The sequence below is a fragment of the Chiloscyllium plagiosum genome, chromosome 23 (assembly GCF_004010195.1).
Source record: "Chiloscyllium plagiosum isolate BGI_BamShark_2017 chromosome 23, ASM401019v2, whole genome shotgun sequence".
In the NCBI taxonomy this organism is placed as follows: Eukaryota; Metazoa; Chordata; class Chondrichthyes; order Orectolobiformes; family Hemiscylliidae; genus Chiloscyllium; species Chiloscyllium plagiosum.
The window spans coordinates 19,950,459-19,975,424 of record NC_057732.1 but is presented as its reverse complement, the minus strand read 5'-3'; the positions used below and the strand labels follow the sequence as shown (position 1 = coordinate 19,975,424).

The following is a 24,966-nucleotide window of genomic DNA, read 5'->3' as shown; positions in this document are numbered from 1 at the left end:
GAAATGCCACGACCAGCTATCCTTAGTAGCCACATACGCAGACGACAAGCAACATGAATTTGGCTGGGACAACACTACCATTATAGGGCAAGCGAAACAAAGAACAGCCAGGGAATTCCTAGAAGCATGGCACTCATCCACAAACTCCATCAACAAACACATCGACCTGGGCCCAATATACCGGCCACTACAGCGGACAGCTGAAACTGACAATCGGAAGCGGCAGGGACAGGCCACTATAAATGCCGGAGGAAACACCACAGAAGCGCTTCACAGGAGGCTCCCAAGCACTGAGGATGTCACCTAGACAGGGGACGAAACGTTTGCAACAAAAACTTCCAGCTCGGCGAACAGAACCACAGCAACGAGCACCCGAGCTACAAATCTTCTCACAAACTTTGAAAAACTCTGCTGCGTTCTCTCCAATGAGTTCACATCCTTCCTGTAATGTAGCATCCAGAACTGTACACTGGTCTAGAAATTACCAGAAACTTCTAATTGACAAACTTAACCTATAGCCTTTATAGAGTTTAACACCTAAAATTGCAGGAACACTAAGCATAATAAGTCTAAGAGGGCAGATACCTCCTGTCTACAAATCTGAACTAATAACAAAGTGAGAGTTATCAAATCTTGTTATGGCCCCACAGTTATTTGCTACAATACACAGTGGTTTTGACCAGAGACATTAAAGTTGTTTCATGCAGGAGCCCTGTCACATGACTTGAAACTTTACTGACTTGTTGATAACTTTAATGATATACTCCTGAACTCTTATCTCAGTCTGAACCATCAGAACACAGAACAACATGCAGTATACCAGGCTCAGCTAAACCTTCCCCTCCTCGCAACTTTGCTCAAAAACTGAATTCTGGAAGAATCCAGTACAGTATTTGCCTGAAAGTGAGCTAATTTGCATTTTACAAGAAACAGTTGTTACACTTTGAACTGCATACACCTCCATCTGAGCTCCCATGAAAAGGGAATTCTGCCAAATCAGCCAACTGCAATAACTTTCACTGGACATTGATTTACTGATTCACATGAATTAATGCCCATTGTTTGGTGTTATTCCTCTTTTTTTTTTCCTTATACGTATTTCAATTAAACTGCTTGGACATGTTATGATATAGCTTCAGAGCAGGTTGGGACTTGAACCCAGATATTCTGACCCAAGAGTAGTGACACTGCCACTGTGGCAGAAGACAGTGAAGGACCATGATTGAGATATATAAAATTATGAGAGGCATGGATAGGATGGACAAGGAAAAACATTTTACCCTTGATAAAGGGATCATTAGCTTAAGGTAGGGACAGAAGGTTTAGAATAGAACCCCTATAGTGTAGAAGCAGGCCATTCAGCCCATCATGTCCACACCGAAAGATTGTGTCAACTAGGCCTGTTATTGTGTTTCAGTGGTAATGTCCCTACCTTTCAACAAGGAGGATTAGGTTCAAGTCCCACCTGCTACAAAAATGTGGCAGAAAATGTTTGAACAGGTTGATTTAAAAATATCTTGACTTGGTCTGTATTCACTTGAGTTTAGAAGAATGAGAAGGGATCTCATTGAAAAGGTAAACATTCTGAAAAGGCTGGACAGACTGGATGCAGGGATGATGTTCCCTGTCTAGGTGGTCCAGAACAAGAGATGACAGTCTCAGAATGTGCTGTGGACTATTTCAGACTGAAGAGGTAATCAGACTGGTGAGGCTGCAACCAAAGTATTGTGCGCAGTCCCAGTCACCCCATTACAGAAAGGATGTAAGAAAAGGATGGAGAGAGTGCAGAGAAGGTTCGCTAGAATGTTGCCAGGGCTGGAGAGTTGTAGCTACAAGGAGAGATGGAGAGGTTGGGGTTGTTTTCTTTGGAACAGAGAAGGCTGAGGGGTGAATGAGGTATACAAAATTAAGAGCGGACAGGAGGAACTGGTTTCCCTTGGCAGAGAGTTCAACAACTAAGGGTCAAAGATTCTAGCTAAGTGGCAGAAGGATTAGAGGGGACATAAGGAAAAACGTTTTTTGTGTCTGGAATTCACTGCATGAGTTGGTGGTGGAGGCAGAAACTCTTAAACTCTTTTTAAAAAAGTACCTGGATCTGCACCATAAGTGTTGTGAGCTGCAGGGCTATGACCAAAGTGCAAGAAGATGATGTTAGAAATTGATAGTGTCTTTGGGTTGACATGGACAAGACAGGCTGAACGGCCCCCTTTGTGCACTGTATAATTTCTATGGTTCGAGGAGAAGTCTCTTCACTTAGAGGGTGGTGAACCTTTAGGATTCACTGCTACAGAAGGCTGTGAAGGCAAAGTTACTGAATATATTTAAGGAATATAATTAATAGAAACTAAAGGTATCAGGGGGACATGGTGAAAGAGCAGAAGCATGGCATTTAGACACATGATCAGCCATGAAGATGCTAAATTGTAGAGTGACCATGATGGGCTGAATAGCCTATTTCTGTTCAAATTTTCTCTCTTTCAAAAACTGCCGGGCATTAAATATTAAACCAGACAGTTTGACCTTGTTTGATCATGGCATTGCCCTGAGAAATGAACCAGCAAATGTCTATCACCTGTTTTTTTGAGTTGAAATATTGCAGCGCATGTAAGTGCTGTAACTATAAAGAACAGGAACAAGTTTATAAAATGTGTAGCTTCCACGGCACATAAGTGTGCTCCACTGCGAGCATGACTAACCATCTAAATTAGTTGTCAGTGTAATATTTTGTACACTCCGATTTATCCAGCGAATTTTGTCAAATTACAGCATCACATCTAATGGACACTAAACTGCACATTTTGCAGACGTGTCCTAGTTGGGTATGGTCAGTATATGGTTTGTGCAGCCAGCCAAAGGGATATGCTGTTTGATAGGATTCGTCAGTCTTGAAGTGTATAGCCTAGATACCTGGCATGAACCTAGCACTAAAACATGTGCAATTTGCAGGACATTGTTTGGTTTGACAGCAATAATGTGTTAGTGGTGAGCACCACTCATGTTGCTACTGCATTCATGCAGCATTGTACAGCTAGTTTCACCTGTTACTCAAACTTTGAGATATGTACCCATCCAAAGTAATCTGAGATTGACTGGCCTCCATATATGCCGAAATAGATGGCGTTCTCATGGAATCCACACTAGTCCCAGTTGTCAAAACATTTTTCTTGGACTATATGAAAAATATATATTGGACATAATAACATCTAACCTTGCATATTTTCCAATATATAGAGGACAATTTTGCTACATTTGAATGCACAGCTAGATGTAAGACTTTCCTTGCATGTCTAATGGGTTCGATCCTGTGCTCAAATTTAAGTCTGAAACAGAATAGTCAACTAATTAGCCTATCAAAGTCAAATCTATCATCACTGGTCATTATACACACTTCAATCCCAGATGCTTTAGGATATAACTCTTTGACAAACTCATAATAGAGCCATGCCTTTGTTCACCATGCAGTAGCAACATTAGTGGTGTTTACCACCATCAGTTTGCTCCCTTCAAGCCAATAGGATATATTGCTGATGATGGAAATGAGTCATGTCGTATGAATGTCAGTATTTAGCTCCCTTTATTTACCAGACTTCAAAGAGCAGCCCACCCACACCCACTCCCATGTCTTATCCTTGTAACCCTGCATTTCCCATGGGTAATCCACCTAGCCTGCAAATTCCTGGACACTATGAGCAATTTAGTATGGCCATTCCACCTAACTTGCACATATTTGGACTGCGGGAGGAAACTGGAGCACCGGGAGGAAGCCCACGCAGACATGGCGAATGTGCAAACTCCATACAGACAGTCGGTTGGAATCAAATCTGGATCCCTGATGTGTGAGGCAGCAATGGTAACTATTGAGCCACCATGATGTTTAGAGAAGATGTGAGGAAAACTTTTCCATTCAAAGGGTGGTGGGGATCTGAAATGTTTTACGTATAAGGACAGTAAAGTTAGAAGCTATTATAACATTTAAGAAGTATTTAGCCTTGCACTTGTGATGCCAAGGCATACAAGGTTATGGGTTAACTACTGGAAAATGGAATTAGAATAATTAGGTGGTTGTTTTTGACACGATAGGCCAAAGAGCCATTTTTTGTGTTGTGGATTTCTATGATCCTATCACCTATCTATTGCCCAGGTTAGATAAAGATTATGGAATCTTGTACATGTAGAATATTATTGTCAAAATTTATTTGAAGATTGAATGAGAGGAAGTTACTGTATCATTTATGCTATATGTTGAACCAGCAATGCCAGTGTATTAAAATTGAGAAATGTTATTGTAAGACTAAGTAATGCAGGGAATGAAAATGTCAGAATCATGGTTCTTAAGGGATGAATTGAATTATTCCATTAGCTGATCTATATTGTCAGGAGCAGCATCAGGCATACCTGGCAATGAGGTATCAGCCTGGTGAAACTATAGCACAGGACTACTTACATGTTGAAGAGTGGAGCAGCATGCAATAGTTAGGGTGAAATGGTCCCACAACCAGCAGATCATATCTAACTCTGCAGTCTTGTCAGATCCAGTCATGAATGGTGGTGAACAATTAACCAAATAACAGCAGGTGAAGGCTCACAAAATCCCCATCCTCAGTCCAGTATATCAGTGAAAAAGGTAAAGCTGAACACTTGCACCCATCTTCAGCCAGAAGTGTAGAGTGGATGATCGATTACAGTCTCCCTGCTGAAGGCCAAATATCTCAGATGCCAGTCTTCAACTGATTCAGTTTACTGTACAAGCGATCAAGGAATGGCTGAACACACTGGATACTCTGAAGGCTGTGGACACTGACAACATTCCAGCAATATTGCTGGCGACTTGGGTTCCAGAAGTAGTTGTGTAACTCATCATGTTGTTCTAGGACAGTTGCAAAAATAATGTCTACCCAACAATTTGGAAAATTGCCCAAGTCTGTCATAAAGTCATAGAGATATACAGCACGGAAACAGACCAGTCAGTCCAACTCAATCATGCTGACCAGATATCCTAAATAAATCTAGCCTCACTTGCTTGCATTTGGCCTATATCCCTCTAAACCATTCCTATTCATATACCCATACAGATGACTTTTAAATATTGTGATTGTGCCAGCATCCACCACTTCCTCTGACAGCTCATTCTATACATGAACCACTCTACGTGTGAAAAAGTTGCCACTCCAAGGTCCTTTTAAATCTTTCCCCTCTCATCCTAAACCTTTGCCTTCTAGTTTTAGACTCCCCTACCCCGGGGAAAAGTCCTTGTCTATTTAGCCTATCCATACCCCTCATGATTTTATAAACCTCTATAAAGTCACCCTCAGCCTCTGACAACCTGGGGAAAATAGCCCCAGCCTATTCAGCCTCTCCCTATAGCTCAAACCCTCTAACCCTGGCAATGTCCTTCCTGTAGTGGGACACCAGAATTCCTTTGCATAAAAAACACAGCAAATCCAGTATGGCACTTGCAACTCTCAGTCTACTCTAGGTCACCACCAAAATGATAAAAGCGATCGTTGCTGTTGCTATCGAGCAGTAATCACAAAGAGTATCTTGCTCAATTATGCTCATTTTGGGTTCTACTAGGGCCACTTTGCTCCTGATCTCATTATAGCCTTGGACAGAAGAGCTGAACTGCAGAGGTATTGTAACAGTGATTATCCGTAACATCAAATCAGCAATTAACTGAGTGTGGCTTTGAGAAGCCCGAGCAAAACTGGAGTCGATGGAATCAGGACTAAACTCTCGTAAAGAAAGACGATGTGGTTGGTGGAGGTCAATCGTCTCTGTCAGTATATCATCGCATGAATTCCTCAGGATATAATCATTCCTCCGTATGCGCAAGGGTCCTGTTTCTGACAACTCCTTCGAATGGTGAAATCCACGAGTGCAGAACCTATTAAAAATACAGGTTAAAAATAAGTTAGAAATTGCGCATGTGTGAGTCTCCTCCGGAAGGTGAATTTTGTTGCTGCTTACTTTTTGGCACAGATAAGTCAATTTGCGAGTTGTGAACTTACAGATACAGAGGATTTACTGTATATATTTTTAAATCAACCTGTTCAGAGATATTATTACACACCTCTTGAGCAGGTGGGACTTAAACTCTAGTCTCCTGGCCCAGTGATAGACATGTTTCTCAGGATAATGGCCTTAGGCCACCCAACCATCACTGGCTACTTCACCAATGAGTTTCCCTACATCATAGGTTCAGAACAGGGATGTTCACTAATGAGTGCACAATGGTTAATATCACTCACAACTCCTTAGATATTGAAACAGTCTGACAAGATCAGGACAAATTCCATGCTTGCTAATAAGTACCAAGTAACAAATGTCCCACTCAAATACTAGGCAAAGACTATCTCCAAATAAACATCAACTAACCATGGTCCATTGATAGTCAATAGCATTACCTTTGCTGAATCCCAAACTATCAACATCCTGAGGGTTGCTGTTGACCAGAAACAGGATTGGACTGGCCATATTGTTGAGACCAGTACTCTTTTATTGTTTTCATTTGTGATTTGAAACTGGGATGAATTTGGGAATTGAATTTTGTATAGCAGTTTGTTCTTAAAAAAGAGAGAACAAAAGACAGATTTTTGTTGTTGCAAACTGTCATGGAAAGATATTGCAGGTTAATTACTCCTCTAATGATACTGGAGATATTTCAGTACCAAGATGGTTCTATGCCAAGGGCCTAGCAGCTGCGTGGATGTTGAATTGAGATCAAGAGTGGATTTGTGCTGGCCAGCCAACCTCAAAGAATGTTGAATAGAAGAAAAAGAAAAATACCAGAGTGAACTAACTCAGCCACTGTTTTGGGCAGGGGGCAGTTTTGTATTCAAAACTTTCAGACTTTTAGGTTTTGCTGTCTCCACTTATTGACTTGTTGAAAGTTCTGTGAAAAGAATCCCAATCTTTAAGAAATAAGTAAAAGCCTCCAGAAGTCTGTATAAGTTGTTTGCATTGTTTCAATGACTTTGGAATTCAAGCAAAATATACAGTTCTACATGCCTGTAATACAGAGGAACCTCAATTATCCGAAAGAGATGGGCGGGCACTATTTCGTTCGGAAAATTGATTATTCGGTTAATAAATTAAATGCCTTTCCTATGGGGCTCAGAGTTTTTAAAGTCTGCTCCCTGTTCAGGAGACTAGCAGCAGCAGCACAGCGCGCGAGCCTCCACGTCCAACACCGCCCACCGCCCTCCCACACCCCCAACCCCATCTAGCACTGCCCCCGCCTGCCCCTCCATCCCCATCCAACACTGCCTCATTCAAGAATTTCATGAATACTTGGTATTTATTCATTAATTTATCCCTTAAATCTATCATCTGTTAATGTGAGAATGTGAGTTTATGACCAAAGATATTAATGAGATGGTCTGCTAGTTTATCTGTGTTCTGCTAAAGCTACACCCTTATTAATAAATTGTTAATTTTTATTTAATTTATAAAGTTGGTGTTCTACATCTGTTATTTGTAAAGTATGGTTAGGAACAATTGAACAGTTTTGAGGGTCTTTGAATGTTCTAATGTCACTGTGTTGCGGGTTCTTCATTGTGCGGCTGATTTGGTTTAATATGTTATCCCTGTGTCGTAACAACATCAGTAATTTGGCCGCAAGAGCAGGTCAGAGGCTGGGAATTCTGCAGTGAGGAGTGTCGTCCTTGTCTTCCCTTGTCTGTGCACCCACTACAAGCACAAGTCAGAGTTTGATGGAATACTCGCTGTCCTCCTGAATGTTTGACATTCAAGAGGATTGGCAGCACCTAGGGGAATGCAGGTTATGTGATTGGCATTTTCATTGACCATTTTCAACATTCACTTCCTTAAATGCACTCAAACAGTGGCAGCACTGTGTACCATCTGCAAGATGTACTGCAGTAATTCACAAAGATTCCTTTGAAAGCACTTTCTAAGCCCACAACCTCAACCATGTGGATGGACAAGGTCAGCAGATGCAGTGGAATATCACCAGCTGAAATTTCCCTTCAAGCCGCACACCATCCTGACTTGGAATTGTATTACTGTTCCTTCAGTGCTGCTGAATCTCACTCCTGAGCCTGGAGCTTGCTTCTCTACAGCACTGTAGGTGTTCCAATGACTGTAGAAGTCCAAGGTTGCAGCTCGCTGCCAACTTCTCTAGAGGAACACCAACTAGCCACGAAACGGCATGACCAGCTATCCTTAGTAGCCACACACTCCGAAGACAAGCAACATGAGTTCGACTGGGACAACACTACTATAGGACAAGCCAAACAGAGAACAGCCAGGGAATTCCTAGAGGCATGGCACTCATCCACAGATCACGGGAGGCTCCCAAGCACTGAGGATGTCACCTAGACAGGGGACGAAACGTCTGCAACACAAATTCCCAGCTTGACGAATAGAACCACAACAACGAGCACCCGAGCTACAAATCTTCTCCCAAACTTTGAATCTCTAGAGGAATTAATGATGGGTAGTAGCAATATCATATTCAATTTTTAAATGAAAATGAGTTGATTGCAGCAGTTTTTTTTCACACTGGTGAAATAACTAGGCAACTTTGCACTATATTAATTTGTGATAGATGTTTACAGAGGCAAAGTATTGATAGTTGCTTTATTTAATGAGATTCACTGAAGCTTTTTGTTTTACAGATTATCTTTCACAAGGAGTTGACCTATCAGGGATTGAAGTTATCGAAAATGATCTTCTTTTTATTGCAAGAGCTCGACTTGAGGTAGAAAATCAGGCCAAACGATTGCTTGAACAGGGAATGGAGACACAGGTAAATGCCAGTATCTTGAGTTGAATTATGATGGTTGCATAAGACCATAGGTTATAAGAGCAGACTTAGGCTAATTAGCCCATTGAGTCTGCTCCACCATTCGATCATCACGGATATATTTCTCAATTCCATTCTCCTGCCCATCTCATCATAACCCTTTGTCCCTTTACTATTCAAGAACCTATCTATCTGTGTCTTAAATACACTCGCTTTCTTGGCCTCTACAACTTTCTATGGCAATGAGTTCCACAGATTTACTGCCCTCTGGCTGAAGAAATTCCTTGGTCGAGAGTGTGGTGCTGGATAAGCACAGCAGGTAAGGCAGCATCCGAGGAATAGGACAGTCAACGTTTCGGCTGATGAAGGGCTTATGCCTGAAGAGTCGATTCTCCTACTCCTCGGCTGCTGCCTGACCTGCTGTGCTTTTCCAGCACCACACTCTCGACTCTGATCTCCAGCATCTACAGTCGTCATTTTCCCCTCCAGAAGAAATTCCTCCTCATCTCAGTTTGAAATAATTGTCCCTTCACCCTGAGGCTGTTCCCTCCAGGTCCTAGCCTCTCCTACTAGTGGAAACATCTCCACATCCCCATATCCACTGTGTCCAGGCTTCTCATAAATTTGAAGTTTCAGTGGGCCCTCAAGCTTTTCAACTACAGACACACAACTTGAGTACAGACACACAATTCTCGACAACTCCTCATATGATAAGCCATTCATCCACAGGATTATTCTTGTAAATCTCCTCTGAAACCTCTCCAATGCTAGAATATTCTTCTTTAGATACAGAACCAAAACCTGCTCACAATATTCCAAACATTGTCTGACATTTAGCAATGCCTCACAGCACCAGGGACCTGGGTTTGATTCTAGCCTTGGGTGATTGTTTCTGTTGAGTTTGCACATTTTCCCTGTGTCTGCCTGGGTTTTCTCCGGGTGCTCTGATTTTATCCCATAGTTCAAAGAGGTGCAGGTTGGGTAGATTGGCCAGGCTAAATTATCCTGTAGTGTCCAGGGGTATGCAGGTTTGATGGGTTAGCCATCGAAAAAGAAAAGCACTATTTAGGGTTATAGAGATGAGGTGGAGGTGTGTGTGTGGGTGGAATGTTCTTCAGAGGGTTGATGCAGATTTGATGGGCTGAATGGCTTCTTTCTGCACTTTAGGGATTCTGATTCAGTACATCCCTACTCTTGTATTCTAGCCCTCTTGAAATGAATGTTAACATTATGTTTGCCTTCCTAACCGCCAATTGAACCTGCATTTAAACTTTAAAAGAATATTGTACCGGGACTCCCAAGGTCTTTGTGCTTCAGATTTCTGCAGCTCTTATCCTGGTGTCATCAGCAAATTAAGCAACAATGCCTTATCCAGATTGTTAATGTAAAACGTGAATAGTTGTGGTCCCAACACTGATCCAACACCTTGCGGACCTCCACTACTTGCTGGTTGACGTCCTGAAAAAGACCTCTTTATCCTTACTCTCTACCTTGTGCCCAGCAGGCAGTCCTTGATCCATGCCACTATCTTACCTCCAATATGATTGGTTCTTGTCTTATTTAACAGCCTCTTGTGCTGCATCTTGTCAAAGGCATCTCAGTTATTGAAGACAATTTGAACAACACCAGTGTCCATTAAATAAAGCGCAAAAGGATAGACAGCAAACCTTGTTTAACCAGAACTCTCAATAAACCAGCAAACAGATACCTCAAATACCAGATCTCTGCGATGTCCAAGTAGTCAGTTGAGGGTGCGAGTGAAAAGACTCTCTGCCAGTAAATTTTATTTAAGGCAAAGTTGCATTATTATTGATTTATGCGGTATATAAAGTATAATAGTGATGTGTATATGTCCTGCATTGTTTCTGTTACTTAATGTGTGTCTTTGCATTGACTATGTGGACTTCTTTGCCAACTGGAATATTTAGTCAGCTGGTACACTCCTGGTCCCATAGGTACCAGTTAATAAAATGCTTGCTGTATATAACTTGTGTGTATTGCACATTTAAACCTCTGTCATAATTTCCTTTTCCTAATTTTAGTATTAGTTAATGCTTTTCTTGAATGGTCTTTGGCTTGTTAACTTGGGTTACTTTATTGCAAAGTCTTAACATTAACCATCTGTCTTGGAAAGATATGGGAGCAGGATTAGACAATATGGTCATCAAACCCACTGTGCTATTAAAATGATTATGGTGGATCATGTCTCAACTTCAATGCCCAAACCCATATCCATCGCTTTCCTAAGAGATCAACAATCTATCTCAATTTTGAAAATAATGATGAAGCATCCACAACCCTCTAAGATTCCAAAGATTCACAACCTTTTAAATGAAGAAATTGGTCCTTATCTCAGTTCCAAATGATTGAATCCCTTTTCCAATATTTTAGGGTTCAGAGACAGGGGAAATGATCTCTGTGTTTACTCCTTCAGAATCCTAATGATTCAATTTGAACACTTCTGCTCCTCTAAACACCAGAGAGCTTAACCATACAGTATAGGAAAATCTCATTTCTGCAATCAAGCTAGTGAATCTTCATTGTACTGCAACCAATACAATTATCTATTTCCTTAGATATGAAGACTAACTCTCTCTACAGTACTCAAGATGCGATCTTACTAAAACCGTGTACAATTGCAGTAAGAATTCCTTATTCTTGTATCTCATCTCCTTGCAGTTAAGCATCTACATGCTAATTACCTCCCTTATTATTTGCTGTAACTGCATGCTAACGTCCGGTATTTCTTTTACAAGTGTACCCAAGTCTGAGTGTTCCCACTAACACATTTCACACATTTAAAAAAAAATTCTGCCTTTCTGTTTTTATACCAGCGTGAATAACCTGTTACTTTCCTAAATTAAACACCATCTGTCGCCTTGGTGCCTACTCATTTAAGCTGTCTGTATATCTTATTTCAGCCTTTCTGTGCCCTCATCATAGGTCACATTCATATGTAACTCATATCATCAGCAAGCTTGAATAAGTTACTTTCAGTGTCTGTCTAAGTAATAGAGATTGTAAATTGCTGAAGCCCTAGTACAAATCCAGAACTAGCTGTAAATCTGTAAATGGAAGGGGTGGGAAGTACTCTAAAAAATTACAGTCCTCCAGGGAAGTGCTACTGACCATTTTGTTAGAACTTTGGATTGACTCCTGATTGACTTCATCGAAGGGGTCTTTAAAACAAGACTAGTGAGCGAGTGGGTGTGCTACTTTTATTTTTCAAAATTCTCCAGATTCTGAGTTCCATTAGATTGGAAAATAATAAGTGTAACCTCTTTATTCAAAAGTGAGAGAGATGGCACGAAATTTCAGATATAATAGTTATAATAGGGAAGGTCTGAGCAGCTGTTATTAAATATATTATAGCAGGGCATTTAAAATAGTGTACAGAATTGCAAGCAGATAATCAACATGGATTTGTGAAAGGGAAATCATGTTTAGCCAATTTATTAAGTTCTTTAAGAAAGTCACATTTATCGTAGATTTAAGTGCAATGGTGAATGTACTTGTACTTAGACTTGCAGAAGGCATTTGACAAGATGCTCCACCAAAAGCTAAAAGATCCTGGTATAGGAGGTAACATGTTGGCATGGCTAGAAGACTGGCTTGTTAACAGGAAAACGAAGTAGGTGTAAGTAGGTCATTTCCTGAGTGGCAAGATGTAACAAATGATCTGGTATGGAGATCAATGCTTGAACTTCTACTTTTTACAATTCATGTAAATGATTTGAATGAAGGGACTGAAGGTATAGTTGCTAGGTTTGCTGATGGTACAAGGATAGGTAGGAAAATGAATCATGAAGAGGGCTTAAGGTTTGTGGTAGAAGGATATAGAAAGGTGTAATAAATTGTCAAATATCTGGAAAATGGAGTGCAACATGGGAAAGTGTGAAAAAAGAAAAATAAATGTGATTTCAAAAGGCTTATATGCAGATTAAGCAAATAAATAGGAAAGCTAATAGAATATTAATAGCTAATTAACATTCATCATAGCTAATTCATCATGAAACAAATTGCATGCAAAAATAAGGAGCTTTTACTTTGGTTTATAGGGCTTTGGTGAGAATACATTTGGAGTACTGTTTATAGTTTTCATAATCTTTTTTTAAGGAAGGATGTGAACATATTGAAAGAAGTTCAGAGATGTTTACATGTCTAATATCTGGAATGGGAGGATTGTCTTATGAGGAATATGTAGACAGGCTAGAGCTTCTGCTGGAGTTCAGAAGAGTAAGATTCAACTTGACTAAAACATACAATATCCTGAGGGGTCATGACGAAGTGCATGTGAAAAGGATCATGACTGTTGTGGGAGAATCTAGAACTAGAGATCACTTTTGAAATATAATGAGTCACCCATTCCAAACCAGGATAATTTTTTTTGATACATTGAGAGATTTTGGAACGCACATCCTCAAAATTAGTTGAAACAACACCCTTGAACGTTCTTAAGTCAGAGATAGACTGATCCTTTAAAATTTGAGTTATTGGGAATAGTTAGGATTGTGGAGCAATTGGATCAATCGTGATCTTATTGAATGGTTGAGTAGTCCCAATGAGCCAACTGGCTTATTTCACTTTCTAATGTATGTTTGCTGTGTAATTCAACTGGATGTAGAAGTTGACCTAGAATGTTGGCATCAACAGAACAATGAAATCTTTTATTACTGTTATGAAGATGTGGGTGCACTGCACTGTTAAGAGAGTTAAAAGTTAGCAGTGAAAGCACCAAATGTTCTCAGTAAGATACAGTGTAACATGTGCTCCAGCTGCTGGGGTAGCTGGTTGCCTGGAAATGACAAAACAGATTTTAATTGGGCCAATCAGTTTAAATTATACTCTGAAAAATACCAAACTCCAATCCAGTTTGAATTTAGTATATTGACAATCTTAAAAGCCAATGACACAATCCGATGCTTTGGGGTTATAAGACCGGGGAAAATTGGACAGTTGACAGGAGAACTGCCAAGCTACCAACATGTAAAAACTGCCTGAAAAATAGCTCTCTTAAAGGTATTTTTATTGATCAGTAACCTGTGAAGCAGAATCTCCAAGAAGAAAAGAAGACAGGAATACAGAGAAAACTGAAAGCTGCCTGGTTTTGAGATAAGAAGTTTTGTTTTGTAAATTTTAATTGGGAGTTTTATCGGACTAGTGTTGTGGAAGGGGAAGGTAAAAGATGGGTTAGAGGAAGAATTTGTAAATAGTTGTTATTTAATTACTCTTTGTTATACTTTAGGAAATAAAGTTGTTAATTTTTACTTTAAATAATTCTTGGCCTATTGAATTTTCACAGATTACTGCATGGGATAAATCTTTTCGGTGTTGCTGCTTTAAATTAAACAGGAGTGTTTACCCTGTGTTGTAACAATTACCTATAGTCATCCTAATGGGTTCAATAGTTTTCAGTACTGGTAGTTTTAAGGCTGACTCTTTCAAAGTGTTCAATCATTTGTAGTTAAAACTTGCTTAACAGCAAAGATTACAAAAGATACAGAGTACATTATACCTGATTTACAGTGAGATAATCAATCAGTGGTCTTCCCACTCTTTAAGAAAAAGAGAACACAAATTTAATAGCTTGAAATGGAGATTTAATCAAAGTTGTTACCATGTTTGAAAGGTTTTGATAATAAGGAAAATCTGTTTCACCCTAATTGGGAAATGCATGGAGGAGTCAACAATTTGAAAAAGTGAGGAAATAAGTTAGGAGACATTTCTTTGCTTATAGCATGGTCTGATATAGGAAATGGTTGAGGCGAAACAATTGTAATAAACATTTAAAATGGGAAAGTAAGAGGCTGTAGAAATGGGTTTGTTAAGACTTTGCAATAAAAAGATAGGTCTCCATTGAACTCACCATTGAAAATAAGCTTTTATTTTAATTACGAGGGCAAGCTTTCGCTTGAAAAGGCAGAAAGGTGTTAATTCATTGCTTATTTTACCAGCTTCATTAAGCACTGACATATGTATGGTAAATGTTATGTAAGGTTAAACAAAATTGTTCAGTCACATTTCTGTTCATAAAAGCATTACCTAGATCAATTAATCTTTTGTGATTTGAAGTTTTAGTTCATCAGCATATTTTTATTTGTAAAGAGAAGTAAGCTTTAATGAAGAATTGGACCCAAAATGCAAGTTTAGTTTCAACTCTTTTTCATTCTTGATATCAGCCTGAATATGCTGGATAGAAACAAGGTATGAAACCTGAATGTTGGAGAACACGTGTTACGTCAGAAGAATATTCAGCTGTGTTATTAACACAGGTTCTCTCTTTCATGACTGCTGAGTAGATTAGCAAAATCTAGGAGCAAGATTTTTATTTCCCATCCACTTGGCTCATTTATATGAATGTAAATGGAGATAATTTTGAAGGAATATTTATGCCAGTGAAGCAACTGAGTTGCCTTTAGAAATGGCATTATGTGGTAAACAGCCATTTAAAAAAATTATTGATTAATCACAGTTGACAATCTATTGTTTGCAGCATTTTCTATCATTACCAGTGTCCAAAATTCCAGACCTATTTGGAACCCCTTCTATGATGCAAAGAGAAACGTAGCATGGTGGAAATATTTAACAGTTCAAAGCATGTGTGGTGAGAGAATTAGAGTTAGCATTTCAGATCATCGGCTTTCAGTACTGGGAAAAGTGAAAGCTGCTATGTGTTTTCATTTGGGGTGGTGGGACATGGACAAAAGGAAAGGGTAGAAGACAGGAGGAATTGAATGATAGAATGACCCCTAAACTAACTCTATCAGGCTGAAAGAATCTGTTTCGCAAAGTGGTCACCCTTTCTGTGTTCAGTCTCATTATTGAAGAGATTACATTTTGAGCAACAAATTTAGTACATTAAATTGAAAGGAGTGTAATTAACTTGCTGATTCAAACCTTGAATGGTGAGAAGAGGTTAAAGAACAGATGTTACATTTTTAGCACTTGTGAAGAAAGATACTGTGGGAAAGAGATGGGTGTCAGGAGATACCATTTCATTAGAGGCAGTTGAGAGGTTCACTAGGATGATGCCTGGTATGGAGGGATTATTTTATGAACAGAGGCTGAGACTCCACTTACTGAAGTTTAGAAGAATTAGAGGCGATTTCATTGAAACGTAAGATTTTTGAGGTTTGACAAGGTAAATGCTGAGAGAATGTTTCCCCTCATGGGAGAGTTTAGGACCAAAGAGGGCATAATCTCAGAATAAAAAGGTGCCAATTTAAGACTGAGACGAGGAGGAATTTCCTCTCCCAGAGTGTTGAGAATCTTGGGAACTCCTTGCCATAGAGAGCTGTGGGGGCAGTCCTTATGTACACTTGAGGCTGAGATAGATGGATTCTTGATCAGTTGGGGAATCGAAGATTACAGGAAAGAGCAGGAAAGTGGACATGAGGAATGTTGAATCAGCTGTGATGAAACTAAATGGTGGAGCAGGCTTGGGGGGCCGAGCAGCCTACTCCTGTTCCTATTTCTGATGGTGTCTCCCCCAACCCCATACCATCTGCTTTATCTGCATTACTTTTCACCCACTGTCTCTATCTCTCCCCGCGTTGGTGTGAAATTAGTGATATTCCTAAACTGTTTCCTCAAGCCAAGGTCTGCCAACACCTTCCCACACTCCCTGTGCCACCAGTGTCTCATCCTTTCTACGCATATTTGTGGGATTTATTGCCCATCCTTAGTTGCACTTGAGAAGATGGTAGTGAGCTGTCTTCTTGAGCCACTGTGGTCCATATGTTGTTGCTTGATCGACAGTGCTGTTAGGGAGGGAATTTCAGGAATTTGACCTGACAGTGAAGGAACAGCAATATATTTCCAAATCAGGATTTGAGTGGCTTGGAGGGGAATTTGCAGGTGCCAGTGTTCCCCTGTACCTACTACCCTTATCCTTCTAGATGGAAGTTTTCTTGGATTTGGAAGATGCCGTTTGAGGAGCTTGGGTGAATTTCTACAGTGCATCTTGTAAACATATTGTAGATGGAACACGCTGCTGCTACTGAATGTCGGTGGTCAAGCAAGTGAATGCTTGTGAATGTGGTGCCAATCAAACAGGTTACTTTGTCCTGGATGGTGTCGATCTTCTAGACTGTTGGAGCTGCACCCATCCAGACCTTTGTTGCATTTGTGAATGAAGCTGAACATTGTGCAATTATTAGTGAACATCCCAATTACCAGTGAACATCATCAATTCTGACCCTTTTCTTTGCACAATTGTAGTATTTTTTCTGCAGTTTTAACTGGCCTATAGAAAAATCCCAAGGCTTTTTATACACATGTAAGGAGCAAGAGGGTAGCTAGGGAAAGGGTAAGTCCATTCAAGGACAAAATAATTTCGGCGTGGAACCGGAGGAAGTCCGTGAGCTCCTTAACGAATACCTTGCATCGATATTCACCAAGGAGAAGGGCATGGTGAGTCTTGAGAGTGGTATGTTCATATTGTTGAGTGTGTCGATATTAAGAAAAAAAAGATGTTGTATGTTTTGAAAAGCATTAAGGTAGACATGTCCCCAGGACATAGGATCTATCCCAGAATGTTGAGGGAGGCCAGTGAGGTAATTGTTGCGGCCTTATGTAAAATCTTTGTGTCCTCATAAGTCACAGGACAGGGCCCAGAGGACTGGGGAATAGACAACATTGTTCCTTTGTTTAAGGGATAATTTGGGAAATTAGTGAGACTTGCATCTGTGGTAAGGAAATTATTGGAGAAGGTTCCTTGGGACAGGATTTACTACATTTTGGAAAATATGGACTTATTAGTGATAGGCAGAATGGATTTGTGCAGGGGAGGTCTTGTCTCAATAAACTTAAAAGATTGAGGTTTTTGAGGATGGGCTGAAGGTGGCTGATGGGAGTAGGGCAGTGGATTTTGTCTGTCTGGACTCAGCCAGGCTCTTGACAAGGTCCCTCATGGCAAACTGATACAGAAGGTGAAGTCACGTGGAATCCATTGTGACATGATAAGATGGATACAAAACTGGCTTAGTCATGGGGAGTGTGGTTGAATAAAGAGGGGTTCAGGTACATAGTTCTTGAACGTGGCTTCACAGGTAGACAGGGTGGTAAAGAAGGCATTTGGTACTCTTGCCTTCAGACCATTGAGTATAGGAGGTTGAGAAGTCATGTTGCAGTTGTACAGGACATTGGTGAAGTCACTTTCGGAGGACTGTGTAGAGTTCTAGTTGTCCCGCAGTAGGAAGGATATTATTAAATTGGAGAGGATGCAGAAAAGATTTACAAGGATGTCACGGGACTGGAGGGTTTGAGTTATAAAGAAAGGCTGGATAAGCTGAGACTTTTTTCATTGGAGCATAGGAGGTTGAGGGGTGACCTTATAGAGGTTTATAAAATAATGAGGTGCCAGGATAAGGTAAAGAGCAAAGGGGAAAATAAGATTATGTTTAGTGATAGCACTGTGCTGGAGGTGCCAGAAATGGGAGAATATGATCCATTGGATACAGAGGCTGGTGGGATCGAAGGTGTGAAAAAAGGGGCATCCTGTTGTGGGACAGAGAGGAAGGAGTGAATGCAGAAGCATGGGTAATATGGAAGATGCAGTCAATTACAATGGGGAAATAATTGCTTGAACTAAAAGACACTTTGGAACAGTAAGGACAGGAACAGAGGAGAATGAAATGCAGTCCTTGTGGAATTTGGGGGTGAGGTGGTGTAGTTGAGGTGGTATTCTTCAATCATGTCAACTTTTAATGATTTTTGTCACCCTAGATTTTGCTGCTATGTGGTGATGTCATTTTAAGAAAAGCAAGTACGCTGCAGGTAGTGGAGCCAAGAATTCAAATTGACTTCAGAGCCATTCATGGAACACTGACTTCATTGCCCCCCTTGCCAGCAACAAGAGGTTCTTCCTTCATCTGCCATTGCTCACCAATGTAACACATATTAATCCTAAAAATATGATTTTAAATTATGGTGTGATGGACAATTATGCTGTCTAAGAAATACTGCCTATAATACTGCCAACATTTATTTTCATGGTCACTGTTCCAACCAGAACCATTTTTCAACCTTTACAATTTTAGATGACCTGACCTTTTTTCCATAGTTAATACTTTGTCACTCAGCAACCAGTTAACTTGTACCCCTTCATATCTATTGTTTACAACTCATAGATTGCTTAGTTTATTGGAGATCACAGACTCTGTAACCTGTGTTCCTGTCTATAGAAGTTAAAAATTCAGTCCCTTCGAGCCTGTCATACCACTTAACAAGATTATGGCTGATCTGACTATGGACTCAACTTCATTTTCCACCAACACTGATATATTATTACTCCCTCATTTGTCAGGAATCTATCTCTGCCTTTAAGAATGTAAAATGACCATGCCTCCCCTGTTTTCTGGGGATGAGAGTTCCAAATGTTGGCAACCCTCTGAGAGAAAACGTTTCTCCTCATCTCTGTCTTAAATGGGTGACTCTTTTTATTTTTAAACTGTGTCCTCTAGTTCTAATCTGTCCCATAAGGAGAAACATCTTTTTGGGATCCGTAGTTTCAACCTTTCTCTCTATTGTTGACTATCGTCTCCCATGTGTGAAAATCAGTGTTTTGGGCCATGTTGCCAATCTTGCCAGCATCTTTCAGTGGAACTAATGTGTGTCTTACTGGTCCTATTGGGCTTCTAGCTCCTGTTACCCCTCTGTACAAATTGGTTGAAGGTCCTTGGAATTGTGTCCGTCTTCCATGCTTGGAACATTGCCTCTGCTTGATGAGTGCCAAAGTACTTGTAAGCTTTCTGATTAGGCATGCAGTTTCGGAAACCCACCCAGTACACTTATTAGGACAGCAATGCGAAGGCAGCCAATTACGAGACCTTCTCTGAGAAGCACCACCATGTCAGACTTCAGAAACCCCTTTGGGCCTGAAGTTGACATCTTGCCACCAGCTGGGCGATTCAACTTTAAATCTGAAGAACTCAATGTGTTGGCATTGATGATTTGTTTTTTATATTCTGCACACTGGTACAATATTTTTTCTGCATGTTCTATTTTGCACTGTTTTTGCATTCTCTGGCTTCTAGAAAATGGTTTATGACCTATATAAAACTAAGAAAGAGGAACAGGAGTAGGGCATTCAACCCCTCTAGCCTGCTCCAATAGGATTGTCACTGAATCGACAGTTCTCATTCCTACTTTCCTGCCCTTTGCCCATAATCCTGATTCCCTTACTGGTCAAGTATCTTTCTGTATCAACTTTAAATATACAGAAAGAATCTGTCCCAACAGCTCTCTGTGGCAAGAAGTTACAAATACTCTCAACCTGCTGAGAGAAGAAATTTTTCCTCATCGCAGCCTGAAATTGGCGCCACTTCATTCTGACACTATGCAACCTGGTCCTAGATCTCTCATGAGGGGAAACATCTCCTCAGCATTTACCCTGTTAAGCCCCTTAAAAATCCTGTATGTCTGAATGAGATATCTCCAATGAGTTTAATCTTTGCTCATAAGACAGACCCTCTGTACTAGGATCATCTGAGTGAACCTTTTCTAGGTTAAACAATATATTTTTTTTAAATAAGGAACCAAAATTGCTCACAGTATTTCAGATGTAATCCCACCAGCACCTTGTACATTGCAGTAAGACGTCTCTACTCTTATACTCCAGCCCCCTTGAAATACATGCTGACATTCCATCAGCCTTCCTTGATTACCTGCTGCACCTGCTTTTCGTGCACAATACCCCAAGTCCCTTTTGTGTTGCAGCTTTTTGTAGTTTTTGTCCATTTAAATAACTTTTTTTTAGTTTTCCCTTCCAAAATGAACAACATCACATTTTCCCACATTACACTTTGCCAATGTTTTGTCCACTTACTTAATCTTTCAATATCTTTCTCTAAATGTTTCTATCCCTCACGCAATCTGCTTTTTTCATCTATTTTTGTAACATCTGCAAATTTGACTATGGTATATTCACTTCCTCGAAGCCATAAATATATGTTTTAACCAGTGACGGTCCCAGTACTGACCCCTACGGAGCTCCACTGGTCACAATTTGAGAATCTGAAAAAGAATCTCTTATCTCCACTTGCTGTTTCCTGCCCATTGGCAAATCCTCTATCCATGTCAATATATTCCCTATAACAGCTGTTATCTTATTACTTAACCTTTTTTGTCATTAGATACCGCGACATATGCCTTTACAATTCCAAATACAGCACAACCACTGTTTCCCCTCTGTCCACTCTGGTTGAGACTTCCTCAAAAAATTTCCAACAAATTAATCAGACACTACTTCCCTTTTATGTTTGATTAGGTGATGATTTTCCAAATGTTACACAATCACTTTTTTATCAATTGATTCTTATACTCTTCCAACAATGGATATTAAGCTAATGGGTCTATAGTTACCTGCTTTTTGCCTCATTCCCTTTTTCAATAGGGAATGTCACAGTGGCAGTTGTCCAATCCTCTGTTACTTCTCCTAAATATATGGATTTTTGGAAATTTACAGCCAATGCATCCACTATCTTTGTAGCTGCATCTTTTGAGATCCTAGGATGCAAACCATCCAGGCTAGGAGACCTATTTGCCTTTAATCCATTAGTTTATCTATGTCTCTAGTGATTGTGATGGTACTTAGTTCCTCCCCGTAAACAGTATTCTGTACATTTTAATCACATTCCCTCTCATCCTCCTAAACGCCATAGAGTACAGACCCAGAATCCTCAACTGCTACGTGTGTGACAAGGTCTTCATTCCTGAGATCATTCTTGAGAACATCCTTTGGACACCTTGCAAGGTCAGCACATCTTTCCTAGGATACAGGGCTCAAAAACTGCTCACAGTATTCCAAAAACAGTCTGCCCAGACCCTTGTACGGTCTCAGCATTACATTCTGCTCTTGTATTCCAGCTCTCCTCAAAATGAATGCTAACACATTGCATTTGCCTTCCTAACTTCCAGCAGAACTTGCATGTTAACTTTAAGTGAATCCTGGACTAGGAGTCCTAAGTCCCTTGTGCTTCAGATTTCTGTAGCATTTCTTCATTTAGAAAATAATCTACACTTCTACTCTTCCTACCAAAGTTCATAGCCTCACACTTCCCCACATTGAATTCCATTTACTACTTTTTGCCCACTCTCCTAACCTATCCAAGTCCTTCTACAGCCACCCTGCTGCTTCAACCCAACGTGTCCTTCCATCCATCTTTGTGTAATTTCTTTAGTATAATGAACTTGTTTTATTGTAAAAACCAAATCTGCAGCATTGTGCCTATGTTTCAGTAAAAGCCCACCACATTAAATAAATTAAGACATTTTGATCTATCAAGCCAGATTTAAGCCTGCAATCTGACCTCTCCAGTAGCAACATCAGCTGGGATCATATGTTTGATATACAGGAGACAACAAGAAGTGACAAAAGTAAAACATGTGATTAATATACATTTAAAAGTAAACAATTTGAGTAAAAATTCTAGATGCTTAAAACATGACCAAAGTTGTTTTTTGTGAGTGATTTGATTGCACTCTGATTAACAGAGCAGAGTAAGCATTATAATTATCTAAATATGTTGCTGTAACTCTTTGGCTGTTCTGGAAGATTAAATGTCACTTCATCAGAGGCTTTTAGATTTATTACTTAGCAGTGCAGTGTAGAAATGACCTTTACATCAAAAAGAAAAACCTTGTATTCATCATGAATTTGAACTAAACGTAGCCGCTAATAACTTCTAATTGGTATACAATTAGTTCAGATCTTGATAATGTTCCTTCATCTTGTCCTGTTTCCTATGAGAGAGGAAAGATCACACTGAGCAAGTGAATCAGCTGTATAAAAGGATTATGTTTATCCAGACTGTGAGCAAGATTTACTGTAATTGTAAAAGCCTTTTGGAAAACAATGACCATTTCTAATTTAATCAAAATAAAATCTTTTTGAGGACTTTGCAACCTCAGAGAACTGCATATGTACATATAGTTATTTTCACTCTTCAGATCAAAACTCTGTTTATGAGCAGTTGATAGTATGATCTAAAATGCAAGCATATGAAAGTGTTATTGCATGCTATAAAACATTTTATCAACAAAACTGAAGCTTGTTTCAGGAGAATTCTGGTTACCATTTTGGCCTTCTGGCTTAATAATTGAATGCAATGGAAAGTACTGACAACAAGCACACTTGGTATTTATATGATATTTTTGATGTAAGAAAACATTGCGCAGTGCTTCACTTGAGTCAAAGGAGAAAAGCAAGATTACAAGGGATCGGGAGGGAACTTTGAGCCTAGACAGGTGAAAGCAGGGCCACTAATGATAGTGGTTAAAATTGGGTATACTCAGAAAGACAGAATTAGACTAATGCATATTGTTATGAACTCTATAGACATTTAAAGAGAAATTTCAACATCAAATGATTAAGTGAAAAAACAATGCCACAAGCTTTTATGTTTTTAAGTAAAACAAACTTCACTGTGTGTAAGAAACAACAAGTAATGCAAATGTGAGGACTCAGATTTTCAAACCCAGTTCTATTTTTTAATTCCACCTGAGCTCCCTGATGAGATCTTGAAGGTTAAGTGACTTCTCCCCAGTCCACGTCAAAGTATGCCACAGCTCTCTGGAATAGATTTGATTTCTTCTTGGTATTTCAGATATTTTGAGGTATCATATTTCATGGGCTCCTTCTTCATTTGAACTAAGCAATCCTCCACTTTTTCTTCGAACAGCTCCGCTATGGAATTCTCAGCTTGAGCTTGTGGAGATGGTGAAAAACAGAGCTGGGGGAGTGTAGAAGGGAGACTGAGATAAAGAGGACTTTCTGGGTCCTGAACCCTGCTTATCACTGTCTTTCCCTCCCCACACCACCCCCAAATCCGGCTTCTGGGTTCTCATCCCTTCTCACTCTTGGGATTGCCACCATCTTGGATTCCTTCCTCACTCCTATCTCATGTCCACTATCCCCCAACACTGAACCCCTGTTCAAAATCATGTGCATGTCCTAGCACACGTGCATTTGTTAAAATGTAAAGTCTACGTGTAACAGTGCCCCAATCGGAACCCAATACTCCCACACACATCTTTGAACCTCTCTAATCTTGTATACTTTATGTGAATTTATACATGGATCAGGTAGCAGTTGTGAGATTATTACCTTTGTGCTTCTGCTTTTAGCCCCAAGCTCCTCATAGTCCCTAAACAGAAACCTCTTTCCAGTTCCTACCACATACTTACGGGATCACAACAATTGAATCCTTCCCCTCCCACTCCACGTCCAACCCCAGACCAAAAAGGTTGTCCTGAACTTTGGTATCAGGTGGGCAACACAACTTTCAGGGCATTCTGGCTTTCTGCAGAGAACAATATGTATTCCCTTAACAATGCTGTTCTCTATCACTACTACTCTTCTCCTCTTTTCACCCACTTCTTGAATGGTGCTGTGCACCATGATGCTTTGGTCAGTTTGCTCGTCCTCCCTGCAGTCTGTACCGTTGTCTACTCTAGGAACAAAACCTGGTACTTCATGAACAAAGGTACTGGCTGAGGCTCTTCCAGTGCTAAATTCTTGATTCAAATATCTGGCTCATTTGCAGTCACACCCCCTTGTCCCTGACCACAGACCAAATTTGACGTTGGCAATCTAAGCCATGTGACTGTCTTCTGAAACAGTATCTTATTAACTTTCTTCCTCTATGGTGTCATACTTCGCAGCTCGGGTTCTACTCTGCGCTGAAGTTCCTTGAGCAACCAAAACATGCTCCAGATTTCATCAGCATCCACCTTCTTCCACATACAACAATACATCACCTCTCTAGCCATTTCTATTCTACTTAATTAATTTGGATGTGAAATATTTTAAAAATTAAATTCCTAACTGGACTGTTCAGTTGTAATACTGTCTCCAGGATTTATTGCGATGTTTTTAATTCGCTACTCAGGGCAGATCATGTGTCACAGAAGAGCACTTCAAAGGAATATAGGCAAGTACTGAAGATAGGAAATTTTTAATACAAATAAATTGAAGAAAGAGATAGGCAGACTCTATGTTTGAAGTTCTAATTTTTAGTGCTCCAGGATGGAAGAAATCCAGATCAGTTGGATAGCTCTGTGATATTAAAACAAAATTAGGAAGAAATTCTAGAAATTGCAAAGAAACTAAGTTGGAGATGAGGCTCAGAAGAAATAGCTCCATAGAGCTGAGAAATTTAGGGTGGAGGTTTGCTTGCTGAGCTGTAGGTTTGATATCT

At 39.9% G+C, this 24,966-nt stretch overlaps 1 protein-coding gene across 2 annotated transcripts in view; it reads left to right on the top strand.

Moving 5' to 3' along the window:
• cog5 (component of oligomeric golgi complex 5) overlaps nt 1-24,966 on the top strand; it is a 129,943-nt gene that overhangs the window by 45,395 nt on the left and 59,582 nt on the right. For both annotated transcript variants that reach the window (XM_043713659.1, XM_043713660.1), the window contains one exon: nt 8,640-8,770. In XM_043713659.1, the coding sequence (XP_043569594.1) occupies nt 8,640-8,770 (131 nt within the window). The remainder of the gene's footprint in view (nt 1-8,639; nt 8,771-24,966) is intronic.